At 47.0% G+C, this 15,265-nt stretch overlaps 1 protein-coding gene across 7 annotated transcripts in view; it reads left to right on the top strand.

Annotated features, from left to right (window-relative positions):
- The window catches only part of EP400 (E1A binding protein p400), a 113,163-nt gene that overhangs the window by 44,738 nt on the left and 53,160 nt on the right, over positions 1-15,265 (top strand). For all 7 annotated transcript variants that reach the window (XM_018061438.1, XM_018061442.1, XM_018061439.1 and 4 more), the window contains 11 exons: positions 353-649; positions 1,131-1,316; positions 2,434-2,574; positions 3,672-3,750; positions 4,429-4,478; positions 4,897-4,954; positions 5,768-5,857; positions 10,408-10,515; positions 11,448-11,638; positions 11,886-12,063; positions 14,978-15,114. In XM_018061438.1, the coding sequence (XP_017916927.1) occupies positions 353-649; positions 1,131-1,316; positions 2,434-2,574; positions 3,672-3,750; positions 4,429-4,478; positions 4,897-4,954; positions 5,768-5,857; positions 10,408-10,515; positions 11,448-11,638; positions 11,886-12,063; positions 14,978-15,114 (1,515 nt within the window). The remainder of the gene's footprint in view (positions 1-352; positions 650-1,130; positions 1,317-2,433; positions 2,575-3,671; positions 3,751-4,428; positions 4,479-4,896; positions 4,955-5,767; positions 5,858-10,407; positions 10,516-11,447; positions 11,639-11,885; positions 12,064-14,977; positions 15,115-15,265) is intronic.

The raw sequence follows: 15,265 nt of genomic DNA on the forward strand, positions 1-15,265 counted from the left end.
CCACAAGAGGGTCACACAGAATTTGTATTTGCCCTTCAGAATTTGGTATTTTTCAATTAAGGAGAACTACATACAATTATGAAAAAAGCAGTAAAACCTGGAGAAAGCAAAAAAACAAAAACAACTTACATAAGACATTGTGTGAGAGCACAGTTTACAGTGAGCCCTTAATGTGGTTTTGTGGACAAACAGGACTTCTTTTCTGTGGACATGGTTTAGTTTGCCTGTTACTGTGGTCTGCGGATGAGCTTCATGATTGGTTTGCGTGGCTGTGGAGAGGGGGCGTTGGTGTGTGCCTCTCTGCTGGCCTGTGGGTTCTGAGTGCAGTACTGAGCCCTGTTTCCCCTGCTAGACGGTGGCACCGACCAGACCCCCCGTGGACCCCACCCAGTCCTGCCTGCGGCCCCCGCCCTCCACCTCTACTACCTCGACTGTTGCCCCCGCCAGCGGCTCAGGCCTGGGACCTTCACCTGCACGCGCCTCCCCAGTGAATAGACCCTCCTTGGCAACCAACAAGTCACTGTCTCCGGTCACCTCCCGCGCTCCGGGGGCAGCCGTGTCAGCACCCCCGAAACCACAGAGCCCGGCTCAGAATGCTGCCCCACCCCAGGACAGTTCTCAGGATAAGCTGGCAGAACAAATAGCCTTGGTAAGTGCCTGGAAAGATGGTAGTGTGGAGCCCAGCTGGTAGAATGCATTTGATTTTACTTTCTAAGGCGGCAGTAGTTTAAAATGAAGCCCCTGATGGTCAGGATGACTGACTGAGGTATGTGATCAGGAGAGACTAAGATAACAACTGCATAGTGGGCCCTGTCCTGCTGCAGGTAGACTGGTGTGGAGAAGGTCTTTTCTGTGCTGGTGTCAACAGTTTGGGTGTGGGGAGTGGGCAAGACGTGGGGTGCCGACTGAGAGCTCAGAGCCAGCTGGAGGTTGCCCAGGCCAATGCAGGTTGCGGCCTGCACTTAGTTGATGCTTACTGTTTGTTGGGTGACGAAGCAGTTATGTGTAAGTGCTCTGCCGTGAGTGTTGGTCTGGGTGCATTGCCCCATGTGTGTGGGATGGGGCAGGATTGTAGATTCAGTGTGAATTAGTGGCACACACCTAAACTGTGTGCTGGATGCTCCTTGCAGGAAAACCAGATCCATCAGCGCATAGCAGATTTAAGGAAGGAAGGCCTGTGGTCTCTCCGACGGCTGCCCAAACTTCAGGAGGCCCCGCGGCCCAAATCGCACTGGGACTACCTGCTGGAGGAGATGCAGTGGATGGCCACGGACTTCGCCCAGGAGAGGAGGTGGAAGGTGGCCGCTGCTAAGAAGGTAGATTTGGGACACAGGCAATCACAGTTCTCAGGCAGCCTTGGGAGGTGTTATGGATAGAACGTGCTGTACATGGCAGGTCTCCCAGCCCCAGTCTCTAAAGGGTTTCTTGACTCATAATGTGGATAAAGAATATCCTGTTGTTTAGAGAGAACCTGCTCTGTCATTCCTTTCTGAGGATCGTCCTCAGGGCTCCAGCATGGGCTGCTGGGAACAGACCCGGCTCCTCTGCTGCAGTTCTGTCCTGGCATTTAGTTTCTTTTCTGGCCAGTTTCACCTGACAGTTGGCATGAGGGTGCCTTCAGCTCCCCAGATCCAGGCTTGAGAGTAGGAGGGGGAAAAGGCCAGCTGGCTGGAGGGCAGCTCAGGCACTCGTGCCTGGCCTTAGGGCTGCTGGCAGGCTGCCTGCTCCGTGCTGCCTAGTCTTCCTGTCCAGCTTCTCTCCATTTCTGCCTCAGACTTCATTTCCCTCTCTCTGTTCCCAAAGCAGGCACCCAGCCTGGGGGAGAACCTCTGGGAGGTGTTACTGCTGATGCTCGCAGTGTGGAAGGTGGCAGATTTCTAGGGCTCTTAGGTCCCAGAGCGCAGAGCAGCTGTCCTTGTGTGCCTGTGTGTAGCTCCAGGCCAGGTACTTCTCCCTCTACTGCTGTGTGTCTCTTCCTCTGGATTAGATTCATATTTCATATACTTTCAGGACTGAGATTGGTCTTATGTGCCAGACTGTCCACGTCCCTCCTCTGAATTCTTACCCTTGCTTTCTCCGCATAGTTTTGGTAGAGAGAAGCTGAGTCCATGAGGATAACTGCAGGGTGTGAATCTAAAGGGTCTTAAATCAGGTTCTTTGGTATTTCAGAAAATAACAGTATCACACTCCATTTTAGAGAAAAATATGTGTACTTGGTATAATAACACTTGTAGGAAAGTCAAGCAGCACATTGGCAGTAGTTTTTGCTGGAGTCAGCGTTTCTCCTCTGCTGTGCATGCACGTGAGGGTGTGTCTCTCTGTGAATTACGTGCAGTTATGCGCTGAGAAGATTTTAAGAAAATGTAGCATATCTTTTTTTCTGATGGCATGACACAGGGCACAACATATAATTCTTGAACTTCTGTTTACTAGCTTGTCAGAACTGTAGCTCGTCATCATGAAGAGAAGAAGCTTCGGGAGGAAAGGGGGAAGAAAGAAGAACAGAACCGATTGAGGCGAATAGCTGCGTCAACTGCTAGAGAAATAGAGTACTTTTGGTCAAATATTGAACAGGTAAATTCTGAAATTTTGATGGGGTCCTGGAATCATAGACTGTGTCAGAGTTGACAAGGCAGGCTTCTGAACCATGTGTGACTCTGTGCTGGAAAAATCCCACAGGTAGAGCCCCAAGTGTCATTTAGAAAGGCGAGGTCCCTGCACTGCTGTGGCACCTCTGGACTGTTGGCTTAGTAAGATACCTGGTTCTACCTCTCTGTTTCTCTTTGTGCATCAAAATCCCCATTGGCCACCATCTGCATGCTCTGTGATGTCTGTGAGCCTCCATGAGGGGCTTTTCAGACAGACCTCTGTTGCAGGTCACTAAAGAGCTTCCCAGGTGGCATAATGGTAAAGACTCCAACTGCCAATGCAGGAGATGCAAGAGACATGGGTTCGACCTGTGGTCGGGAAGATCTGGAGTAGGAAATGCAACCCACTCCAGTATTCTTACCTGGAAATTTCAGTGGCCAGAGGAGCCTGGCAGGCTACAGTCCAGGGGTTGCAAAGAGTCAGACATGACTGACCAACTGAGCACACACATGCAGGTCACTAAAGACTGACTCTTACTTCGAGAATGGCTCTTCTGTCTTCCTTTCTGTAACAGTTTTCATCTTACCCTCTGACAGAATTTGGGCAGGATGCAGCTGATACACTGTAATGAAAGAGTACCAAATTGAACATTTCTCTTTGAACAGCATGGGGGTGAGGCCACCAACTCCGGGTGCAGTTGAAAATCTGCATACAACTCATCATCTGCCCTCTGTGTCCACGGGTCCACGGCTGCTCATTCAGCCAGCCGCCGAGTGTGGGGTTGTCACGTTCAGCCAGCCGCCGAGTGTGCGGTTGTCACGTTCAGCCAGCCGCCGAGTGTGTGGTTGTCACGTTCAGCCAGCCACTGAGTGTGCAGTTGTGTAGGCTTTACCCCTGGAGAACATCAGTGTGCACCAGTGACCTGTACAGCTCAAACCCATGTTGTTCAAACATCAGCTGTAATCTGAAGTGAGGTTGGACAGCTGGGCTTTTGGTCTACAAATTTTAATGTTTTCATATACGGAACTTTTATAATTTACATCCTTAATAGCATGCTTATTTATTTAACTGTTTGCATTTAGGTCGTGGAAATAAAACTACAAGTAGAATTAGAAGAAAAAAGGAAAAAGGCTTTAAATTTACAGAAAGTTTCCCGGAAAGGTATGATTACTTTTTAAAAAGTCTTCCCTTTTGCGGGTTGTGTCTGCTTGGACTCTGCTCATTGTCTCTCTGTGACATTGTGGCCCTCTGTGGAGCCTGCCCAGGGAGACCTTTCTTCAGCAGCCTGGTCCTGGCATTTCAGTTCTGTTGAGATTTGCTAGTATGAGTCTGTGCCCACAGGGAGGTCAGCTTCGGCAGGCTCTGAGAACTGGGGACAGTGAGATGAACTCCCCTGGCTTCGACCCCTGGGGCCCCCATCTCTCTAGCTGTCTCACTGCTCCCATCTTGCTTCATAGTAGCTGCCTGGTCACTGGCCACCCAGGAGGTAGCCTTCACTGGGGGAGGGGATAGATTCTCTCTTTTATTGATGAAGAAACTGAGGTGAAGAGATGGTCCCTGCTGAAAGGCATGGATCTCTAAGATCATACAAATCATGAAGTAGAAACTTTGCCAGAGGGAGACTGGGTGTCTGCAGAAGCATCAGTGCTGAAAGCCAAGAGCGTGTGTGGAGGTGGGGCTCGTGCTGTGCCGCCCTTTGTTCCTGGAGGGGAGGTGGGCCTCGCCCTTGCTACCCTCTCCTTCGTGGAGGGAGCGCAGCAGAGGTGCCCTTGGTTGTGTGAGGAACGTCACCTCCTTCACAGCCCTAGTGAAAACGAATCATGTTACCTGTCTCTTTAGGAAAAGAGTTGAGACCTAAGGGACTTGATGTACTACCGGAAAACTTTCTGGTAAGTTCAGGACTGTTGTGTCACTGCGTGAGAGGACGGAAGTGGTGTGAGTGAAATACAGTGCCTGACAAAGTGGAGTTACTTGTGTCTGGAGAAACTCGTAGACATGAGTAATGTTCTCTTTCATTACGAAATCAGCCTCCCCTGGGCATAAAGCAAGTTCTTCATAGCTTTAGGCTCATCTGGGTGTTACTTTGGTGGTTTGGGGAGACATAGCTGAACACAGCAGGTGTAGACACACCTCCTCCTTAGTCTCCCTCCTCCTCTGCCTCCTCTGCACCTTTCCTGTGTCTGGTGTCGACACACCTGTCATGGCCTCTCCCACCTCTTCTAAGGGCATGTTGAATAGACATTTCTGCTTTGGTTTCTCATTCTGTTTTCAGATCACACGCTTAACGATTTTTATTCTGTGTTTCAGGATTCGGGAATATCTGGAAGAAAAAGAAAAGCGAGCACGTCTTTAACTGATGACGAAGGTCTGTCCCCTTCCCGGTGCTCTTGGCTGTCGGCAGGGCTCTCTGACAGTGCAGCTAGAGAGCTTGCTCAGTGCCCCCAAGGTGTCGAGTATGGCCCTGCCTGGAAGAGTTAGTGGTTCAGTGGCTTGTGCTGTTGGGGGCCAGGTGCCTGGGTGGATGGTGGGGATTTTGCAGTGAAGAAGTGAAGAGCTGGATTGTGAAGGAGGGAGTGTGTCGGATGGTGTGTGATGCATGCTTTTTGTTTGTAGGTAGGAGAGGTGGTTAGTGTTGAGGAGTTAGCAGGAAGGAAGGCCTGCTGTCGTGAAGGGTCAGTTCAGATGGAGCGGTGACCTGAGGGTGGGTGGAGTTCCACTGTGGGTGCTGGTGGCCTTTTCTCCACCAGGATTCGGGGGCAGGGGTGCAGGACAGGAGCTGAGCTCCAGGAATTTTCAGCTGGAGCCTCCAAAATGGCAATGGTGAATTTGCAGTGATGCCATGTAAAGCACTTGTGGGTTTTTCTGTAGTGGGCTCTGCAGGTGGACAAGAAGTTCCACGTCGCTTCCTATTTTGGCCTGAATAGGTCTGTCATGTGATGAAAAACCAGGCTCTATTTCACACCCTGAAATGGGAGAGAAAGTATAAAGCATGGTCCCTGGTTTTTTGCTCACTCAATATATACTGTCATTTCCAGATTCAGCCTGAGAAATTAGGACTTAGTTTTAACTTCTGTAATGGCTGTGTGAAACAGTTCTGGAGCCTTGTAGTGTTTCATGAATAGCTGAAGAGAAGCTGACGTGGAGTCTCTCTCTCTGACATTTGGTGATGACATTTCAGTGGAAGATGAAGAGGAGACGATTGAGGAGGAAGAAGCGAATGAAGGGGTCGTGGATCACCAAACAGAGCTGTCTAATCTAGCCAAAGAAGGTAGGCTCTGAGCAGCTTACTGAAAGTGCTTTATTGAGCATTTAAGACATTATAAACGTTTAAGAATAAGGTGTAAAAGCCCAAATATAGTGCCTTCATTGTAGCCACCTGCACTGCCAGGGTTGGGTAGAGTATGGGGTAACCTTTTCCCAGGGGTGACTGCCAGCCTGAAACTTGCCTTTATCATTTTTTTGGCTCCATTTTTCCCCTTCCAGGCACGTAAATCCTAAACTACCTACAGCTTTGCTTGTATGTTGAAACTTTGGATAAATAGAACCACTCTGGAAGCTTTGCTTTTTTCAATTCTGTTCCTGATCTTTGTCCCCTGTGGTCCTGTGTTGCTATAAATTCATTAATTCCCACTGCTGAGGTGTTGTGTGCATGCCCATGCCATGGGTTGTCGGTTGTACTGTTGGTGGGGGTGTTGGTGGTTCCCCTGCATTTGTCCTGATAGACGGTGCTGGGTGCGTCACTCTAGTGTTCCCTGTGTGCGCGGGCAGGAGCGGCTGCTTGGAGTAGAGCGGTCGGCTTGTGAGGCATGCACACATGAGGTGGTGCCCCGTCAGAGTTAGAGCGGTTGTCTCAGGCCCCACATCTCAGGAGCACCTGTTCTTGTCAGCCTGTGGTGGGGGAGCATTACTCACGAAGTGCAGTGTCTTCTTACCACTGTCTTTACCCGCTTGGTTTTGCATTTTCTTTCCTGTACTGACAGTGGCTATTCTTCGCATATTCTGGGCACATTACCTTGTCAGTGACGTTTGTCATAGTGACCTTTTTCCAGTTGGTTTGGGGTGGGTCTTCATTCTCTTTATGATGCCTTTTGAGAAATGAATGTTCTTAATCTTAGTGCAGTTGAGTTTGTCAGTGTTGATTAAAAAAACTTTTTTTAATCTCAAGATCAAAAGGATGTCTTTCCATATTGTCTAACATTTTTTTGCTCTCATATTGATGTCTTTTCATTCACCACAAATTGATTTTGTCTCTAATGTGAAATAAGAGTGCAGTTTCTCTCCCCACCCCACCCTGCCAAATAGATTACAGATTGTCCCAATGCCACTTGAAACAGCCATCCTTCCTCAGTGATGCCCAGCGTCAACTCAAATATTATGTTTTCTGATACGCACAGTTCTTTCTGGCGCCTTTATTGTTTTATTGGTCGGTTTATACCAGTACTACACTCTGTTGATTGTTCTAGCTTTATAGTAATTCTTTTTTTATATAATACTATTTTTAAAAATTACTTTTTTATTATTTTTATTTGCACTGTGTCTTCATCACCGCGCAGACTTTCTCGAGTTGCAGCGAGCAGGGGCTGCCCTTTGTGGTGTGCAGGCTTCTCACTGCAGTGGCTACTCTTGTTGCAGAGCAGGGGCTCCAGTGCTCAGGTCCAGTAGTTGTGGCCCAGGGGCTTAGCTGCTCTGCAGCATTTGGAATCTTCCTGGCCCATGCCCCCTGCCTTGGCAGGCAGATTTTTATTCATTGTGCCACCAGAGAAGCCCTATAATAATTCTTGAGGTCCAGCTAGGTTAGGCCTTCTGCCTCATTCTTCTTTGAGGAGAGCCTTGACTGTTTGGGGTTTATTTCAGTATGATTCAGAATCAGCTTATCAAGTTTCAGAGAACCAATTGAGGATTTTGATGTAAATGTAGTTGAGTTAGTGGGTGTTTGGTGAGAACCATGTGTCTATGAAGAGTTTTTTAAAACTGTGATCAAAATAGTCTCTCCATTTACGTAGGTCTCTTTAAATAGCTTCCACTAATGTTTTCTGGTTGTATATTTTTGTTAGATTTAGTTCTAGGTGCAATATATTTTTTAAAGCTGTAAAAAATGGTGTATTTTTAAGATTACATTTTAATTTTTTTACTGGTATATAGAAATGAAGTTGAATTTTATTTGTTGATCTTAAATCCAGCAACACTGCTGAATTCTCATGTTGCTTGTATTTATACAACCTCTTCATCCCCAAAGAATAATATTCTTTCTTTATAATCTTGATCCTTTTATTACCATTCTTGCAATGAAGTGTAGCAACAAAAGTGTTGATGATGGACACCTTTGGCTTGTTTTTGTTGTTTTTGGCTGTACTGCACAACTTGTGGGGTCTTGGTTTCCTAACTGGAGGTTGAACCCTGGCCCTTAGCAATGAAAGCGTGGAGTTCTGACCACTGGGCCACCAGGGAATTCCCTGGCCTTTGACTTGTTCTTGACTTGAGAGGGGCATTTTCACCTGGAAAGACAGTAACTTGTGGTGGTTGGTCATGACTGGTTCAAATTCAGTGTTCTGTTTCGCCTCTTAGTCTTTGAGCTTCACGTTGTCTTATGTTCTTATAGGCCTTTCTCATTCTTTCTCATTCTCGTGTGCATCCCTGACTTGGTAGAGTCTGTGTTAACTTGGAGCTTTAGCTCTTCCACCACTTCCTGTAGTGCAGGAATTGGGAGCAGCCCAGCTGGGTGCTTCTGGCTTGGGTCCTGCGGAGATGCGGCCATCAGCAGGCCCAGCTTCCGGTCCGTGCCCTGCCCCTCTGGCCACTCACAACTAGCTGGCTGGCTATTGGCAGGTGAGCCCCAGTCCCCTCATGTTGGGACTTCTCTGGGGTTTTGTTCGAGCGTCCCCAGAACAGGGTGGCATGGAGGCTGGTCTCCCCAGAGGAGGTGGTCCATGAGCGTCTGCATCTCCTACAGTGGAGCCTTGTAAGGTACTCACTGTCATTTCAAGCCATCTGGTGGTCACCTTGGTTAGCCCTGACCACTGGGGAAGCTGACCAGCCTGTGAGTGCCATGAACGATGTCACTGGGGGCGCGTCTTCATCCATTCACAGGGTGCCTCTTCCTGGTTGAGTCTCCTCTCACGCCCTTCACAAAACTTTCAGCACTTTCTTTATGTAGATGTGAATTTTTTTGAACTTTAATTCTAAGTATTTAAAATACTTTCTATCAAAAGAAGTATAGAAATACTTTCTGAGTAGGATTTTTTTCTTCCATTATATCTTCAGGCTAGTTTTTGTGTGTGAAAGCTGTTGATTCCATGAATTAAGTTTGTTCCAAGACACCTTCCTAAATTATCTAATTGGTGAAGTAGTTTTTCAGTTGTTTCTCCTCTTTTTTGTTCCTGCCTTGATAGCCATTATATGATGTATATGCACATTTCCCTGTATTTTGTTATGAAAACATTCAGACAAACCAAAGAAGTGAAGAACCTTATTGTGAACACCCATGTACCTACCACCTCTCTTCCATAATTTCTTCTGCTTGGCTTTATCACATATCTACCTGTCAGCCCCATGTGATGAATAGTTTAAATTGTGAGCAAATCTGTCACTAGAATATTATGTCTTAAACAGATAGTGCCTTTCCTACTGCTCTTTTGGGGTACTTCTCTGTGGCATTTCTTACTTTGACTACCAATTTTATTGACATACAGTAAATATGCAGAAAAGCTTCTGTGTCACAGATACCTAGCTCACCATGTTCTTTGCCTTGTTTTATACATAATACCATGTGGAACTGTGTTTGAACATGAACCTGAAGTCCTGGTTTCCAGTTACTTCCCCAGACAGACCCATGGAAGTGGGAAATAATGACGTTAGAGGCCATGACATTTAAAGCCCTTCAGCTTTTCATACTGGTTACCAGAAAAATAAGCCTGTTTATACCACCACCTGCAGTGTTGAGAGTATTTGACTCAGTATATCGGTCCAGAATTACACTTTTTAAGATGTTTGCTGGTGTGATGGAGGACCAGTTGTGCACTGGTTTCTGGAGAGGCTCAATTAAATACTTCATGAGCCCTTTATAGTATTTTTTGTGTGTGGCAGCTCCATATCCCTTGCCCACTGTGGCTGGGACTTTAGTTTGCTGTGTTATTTGATCAATTAGGGTGAGCTCTTTATACAAAAAGGCTAATAATCTTTAATCATCCTTTTTGAACATTTTTTACTTGTGATTTTTATTTGATGTTTTGTATTTTTATGTGTCATCTCCACCAATTATTTCCATTAGTAGTATTTTTATATTTTCATTTATTAATCTGTAAGTTGTATGTACATTTATTAGGTTGTATTTGGGTTATTTTAGGAGTATTCTTTTATGAATAAAAGTTGAGTTTCTCATTTCAAAGATCCTTACCTTACTTTATAAAGAAAATGTCTTATACTTTGTATCAGTAATGGGCAATCATTATTAGCTTTTTTAAAATAAATGTGCTTTTAGAAAATACTTTTCCCAAGGAATTATTTTAAAGCCAGGAAAAGGAATATACAGTTGAGCCTTGAACAACACAGTTGTGAATTGCGTGGATCCACTTACACGTGGATTTTTTTTTTTTTTCCAGTAGTAAAGACTACAATGCTCTGTGATCCATGGTTGGTCAGGTGTGAAGAAACCTCTTACAAGGAGGGCTGGAAGTTATATTTTCCTCTGCAGAGTCAGCACCCCAACCCCTGAATTGTTCAAGGTCAACTGTGTGTGAAAGGGCCCTTCTCCCAAAGGGCTTTTCTTCCCAGCTGACACTGTTTGTGTAAAATAATCTTTCTTCCTGCAATCCTTTCCAGCTGAATTGCCATTGATCGATTTGATGAAGTTGTATGAAGGTGCCTTTCTGCCAAATTTCCAGTGGCCCCAACCTAAACCTGACAGTGAGGAGACAAGTGAAGAAGAAGGTCTGTCTTGACATCTTTGAAGAATTCAGCGTTGAAAACAAAAGCCAAAATATCAAACAGAAGGAGGACACTTAAAATAGAGTTTAAGAATTACCTTTACTTTTTTCAGTCTAATGAAAGAAAAAGTTGAAATATATTTAATATAAAGTTTACATTAATAGTGTTATTAAATTGGTCAATTTGGCATAGTTATCAGAATATTTGATCAAGTTGTGAACAGTGTAGAAACAGTCTTCTCCAGATTGTATGTCACCTAGATTTTATGTTTATCCAGGCTGTGCTATGCTTGTTTAATTTAGCACACCAATTTTAAGGGCTTTACCTGGCTTTTATTGAATGTTCCAAGCAGGTTCACAGACTATGCCCCATAGAGTCTACTTCTTGTTTTCACCCCTCCTGTTCTGGTTGGTAGACTTGGCTGGCTGTGGGAGGTGGTGGGCGAGGGAGGGGCCCAGAAGAATTCTGAGGGATACAAGGGCCTTCTGGACCCCTCGCTGCAGCCGGACTTCAGGAGGGGCTGCTGGCCCCTTGCCCAGACTCCGCTGCTTCTGAGCCTTCCTTTCCTGACAGGAGAGGGGTGGCCACTGAGCCCTCAGAGGCCATGAGTGTGTGAGTGGCACTAGCACTAACACTGTGCTGACGTTTTCCAGCTGCACCCAGAGGCCTTCCAGAGTGCTCCTCCAGACTCTGTAAGAGTTTGTACCTGTTTGTCTGGAGAGCAGTGTTAGCTGTATAAAGTGGATTGAAAACAAACTTGCTGCTTCTTTCTGTATTTGAAGTATTTGGGTTCTGTCGACTCCTTTTTCCCCTCTTTTTTCTTCTTTTCCTTCTCTTTTCATGCTTTTTTATTTTTTTCTTTTCATGCTAAGTGGGCTCGTAATACTATCACAGCATCTCTGACCCGACAAATCCCATTTTCCCGTTGATCACAGACATGGAAGACTGCCCAGGGGACCGCGAGAGCCGGAAGGACGTGGTTCTCATCGACTCGCTCTTCATCATGGACCAGTTTAAAGCTGCAGAGAGAGTGATTGTCGGGAAACCTCATACCAGGGACATCGCAGAAGTGACCGCTGTGGCTGAAGCCATCCTGCCCAAGGGCAGTGCTCGGATCAGCACCGCGGTGAGGCTGCGCCCTTCGTGAGGGATGGTATCCCTGTGAGGGGAAGGTTCCTCCTTCTAAACCAGCTCTTTATCCTAGCGGCAAAAGTCGTCGGGAAAAACAATGACTGATCTTTCCTTTTCTGTTATCTATGAATCACCTTTGTGGCCTTCCAGTAGGCTTATCCTGTGACTGCTCTGACTTCACTTTGGAGAAAGAATTGTAGTGGTTCTCCTGAGAGGTGTGTGTTGGCCTGTCTGCCCCACAGGTGAAGTTGAATGCCCCGGCCCTGCTGTACGGTGCCCTCAGGGATTACCAGAAGATCGGCCTGGACTGGCTGGCCAAGCTCTACCGCAAGAACCTCAATGGCATATTGGCAGATGAAGCTGGGCTTGGGAAAACAGTGCAGATCATTGCCTTCTTTGCTCACCTAGCCTGTAATGAAGGTAAGAGCCTGTCATTGTTTAAATGGTCTGTGTTTGCTGAGACTGAAGCGTGAGTGGGACATCTAGCTTGAGTGTTGGGGTGGGGAGGCCTTTTTTTTCCGTTCCTTTGTTTCTGCTCCAGGACAAGGCCTAGAAGCACTCATCTCTGGAGCCAGCAAAACTCTCGTTCACAGTAGATACTACATCAAGTAACTCACAAGTTCTCTAAGTCTAATGTAATATCGGATCCAGCCAGCTGTGACTGAGTCTTTGTGACTTCCAGGGTTCTGCTGCCCACCAGTGTGGATGGCAGAGCAGGCAGCAGGGCCTCTGTGCTGCTTCTCGTTGGCATGAATCCTTTCGGCTGGGCGCTCCCTGCGGTCTGCCCCTGGGCTGGTTTGGGAGCGGCCCTCCTGGTAAGATCACTAGCACTGCCCTCCTGTCTCTCTGCTGGATCCTGCCACCCACAGGGCTTCTTTCCTAGAAGGGTTCCATGGGAGTAGCCTGGAGCCCTGTGAGGGTTCAGCATCTGCACAGCAATGGAGGGTCGGGTGTCCTCTGCCCTCACAGGAGGCTGTGCCCTCTACCCTAAATGTCCACTTCCTCAGCCCTTGGCTCTTTGAACTCACACGGAAGTTCAGCTTGGCACTGTTCACCACCCTCCGTGCCTGCGGGGCTACAAATGAGTCTGTGCCCATGTCTCTAACTAGGACGGGGCTTGTGGGCTTCCTCTCCCAAAGGAAGGGTCTGCTGGCCCCTGGGGTGGGGTGATGGAGGGCAACAGAAGCTCATGGATGTTCCAGCACTTAGTCAACTCCCAGGGACCCTTCTTCTCTGTGTCAGGCGCTTTAGAGGCAGGGCAGGACTGCGTGAGCTGGAAGAGTTGACATCCTGAGTTGCTGGATAGAGGTTCCTTCAGCGCAGGAGTAGTTTCTTCCTTTGTGGCCCCTCCGGATTCTGACAGTTACCTTAGGGTCCTCAGTGAATAACTCTGCCTTGCCCTTAGTTTTGAAAGCTTACGTTTAATACAAGTGAATCAACTTCGTGACCTTTTCTTCTTGTGTTAATATGTTTGTTTTTGACCCAGTACCACAAAGTGTTCAGTGTAGTACTTTAAAATTGGTTTTAGTTATCTCAAGATAGAAAAGCTACCATGTCTCCTGTCTTGTTTAGTTGAAAAAAAATGTTTCTTATTATATTTATAATAGCGTGAAATTGGAAGCAACATATACTTCCTAAAATAGGGGATTTTATTTCATCAATTGAACAAACAAGTGACTCAGTTATTCATTCTGTAGGTGCTTACCTAATACCTACGCCATTCCAGATACTGTTGTAGTCACAGGGGGTGCAGCTATGAACCGAACAAAGCGCCCCCGACTCAGGAGGCCCGCGGCAGGCACAGTGAATAAGGATGCAGCTTATTGGCATTGTGTACTGTGTACCTCGCAAGGTCTTTGAGCAAAGGCCTGAGAACGCCGTGGCCACCTGAGTGCAGGGCTTGGGGAGGTGGGGTGGTGGGTGCAGAGGCTGGAAGAGTTGCTGATGTGTCCACAGGGCAGTGTTGAGGCTGGTGTGGTGGCTGGAGCGTACAGAGCCAGGAAGGCCCATCTGCTGGCCGGGTGGAGCCTTGGTCTTCCTCCTTAGAGGTCTGTGTTACTGCTAGTGTTGGAGGAGTCACTTGGGCACCTTGGTGCTGGAAGCAGACTGAAGGTCCAGCTACTGGGAAGCTTGACAAGTTGGAGGAGAGGCAGGTGCTTGGCAGGTCTTAGCGGGCTCTGAAGGGTGGGTGGGTGAACCTCTGCTGCCTGCTCCACTTCTGGACGGGACAGACCGAGGATGGCTCACCTTGGATGTGGCTCCCCCTGTCTGCCCTCACCCCAGGGGGCCCAGTGTCCTTGGGCTCATCATTGAGTAACCATAAAACTGTTCACCACTTCCTCAAGAGTAGTGGGGTAGCTCCAAGAGAGTTTGAGTGTGGGAGTTCTGATAAGTTCACACAATTAAAATTGCTCATAAACTCACCACCTTCTTTAGTGAGCAGTGCCGAGCATATTTTCAAGTTTCTGTTGGCTATCTGTATGTCTTCTTCAGAGGAATGTCTGTTTAGGTCTTATGCGCATTTTTTGATTGAGGTGTTTGTTTTCTTGGTATTGAGTTCTGTGAACTGTTTATATGTTTTAGATGTTAACCCTTTGTCAGTCATGTTGTGTGCATATATTTTCTTCCATTTGGATGATTCTTTTTAAGGATCAGTATAACGCTTTGCATATGAGCTGTTATGACTACAGAGGTGTGTGTTATAGATATTTTTTCCAAGTCTGCCGTTCCTGATTTTTAACTTGGTTTAGGTTTATTTTATAGCACAGGAGTTGAAATTTATGTATGTATTACTCTAGTAATTTAAACAACCTTACTTTTCTGGAGAATGAGATTGAAACTGTGTGGTTTGGGATGGGTTGGGATAGTTTGGGTGTGTTCTGATTAGCAGTTGGCAACCATCATGAACATGAGTGTTGGACCAGCGCCCATAGTGTGGGGGTGACAGCGGGCCATGCTGGGTAGGGGGGCTTGGCGAGTGCTGGGCTCAGGGCTCCTGCCTGAGGTTTCTTCCTTTCTGAGCATCGTTTTGTGTAGATGCGGGTTCCTCCCGCTCCTTACGTTAGTGGTCCATGGTTTTGAATAAATTCTCATTTTACCGGGCACTTACTTATTCATCACCTCTGTGGAGTGTGCCCTGTGGCGGTGCTGGGAGTGGAGATGCAGCATGTTGTCCTGCTCTGTAGGGAGGACGGAGGACAGCCCTCCGGCCCCAGTGATGCCTGCTCTAGTCGTGCCTGGACTCTCCCACACGCCTGCTCACCAGGCACAGTGCTGGGCGCCTGGACTGGACACACGGCTTTTGTTACAGAGGAAACTTCTGTCTCCTTTGTAGGCAACTGGGGCCCTCACCTTGTCGTGGTGAGGAGCTGCAACATACTCAAGTGGGAGCTCGAATTGAAGCGTTGGTGTCCGGGGCTCAAAACGCTCTTGTATGTTGGCAGCCATAGAGAACTCAAGGCAAAGAGACAGGTATGTTATTTTAAACGTGAAAAAGAATGAAACAGAAAAGTATCTTAATTTCTATAGAAAGCAAACTTCAAAGTATTAGCATATGCTTCTTAGTGTAATTATTGTAAATCACTCATTTGCGAGACCCCAGATCTTGTAGTTGTCTGGACTT

This window comes from Capra hircus, chromosome 17 (genome assembly GCF_001704415.2).
Source record: "Capra hircus breed San Clemente chromosome 17, ASM170441v1, whole genome shotgun sequence".
NCBI classification, from domain to species: Eukaryota; Metazoa; Chordata; class Mammalia; order Artiodactyla; family Bovidae; genus Capra; species Capra hircus.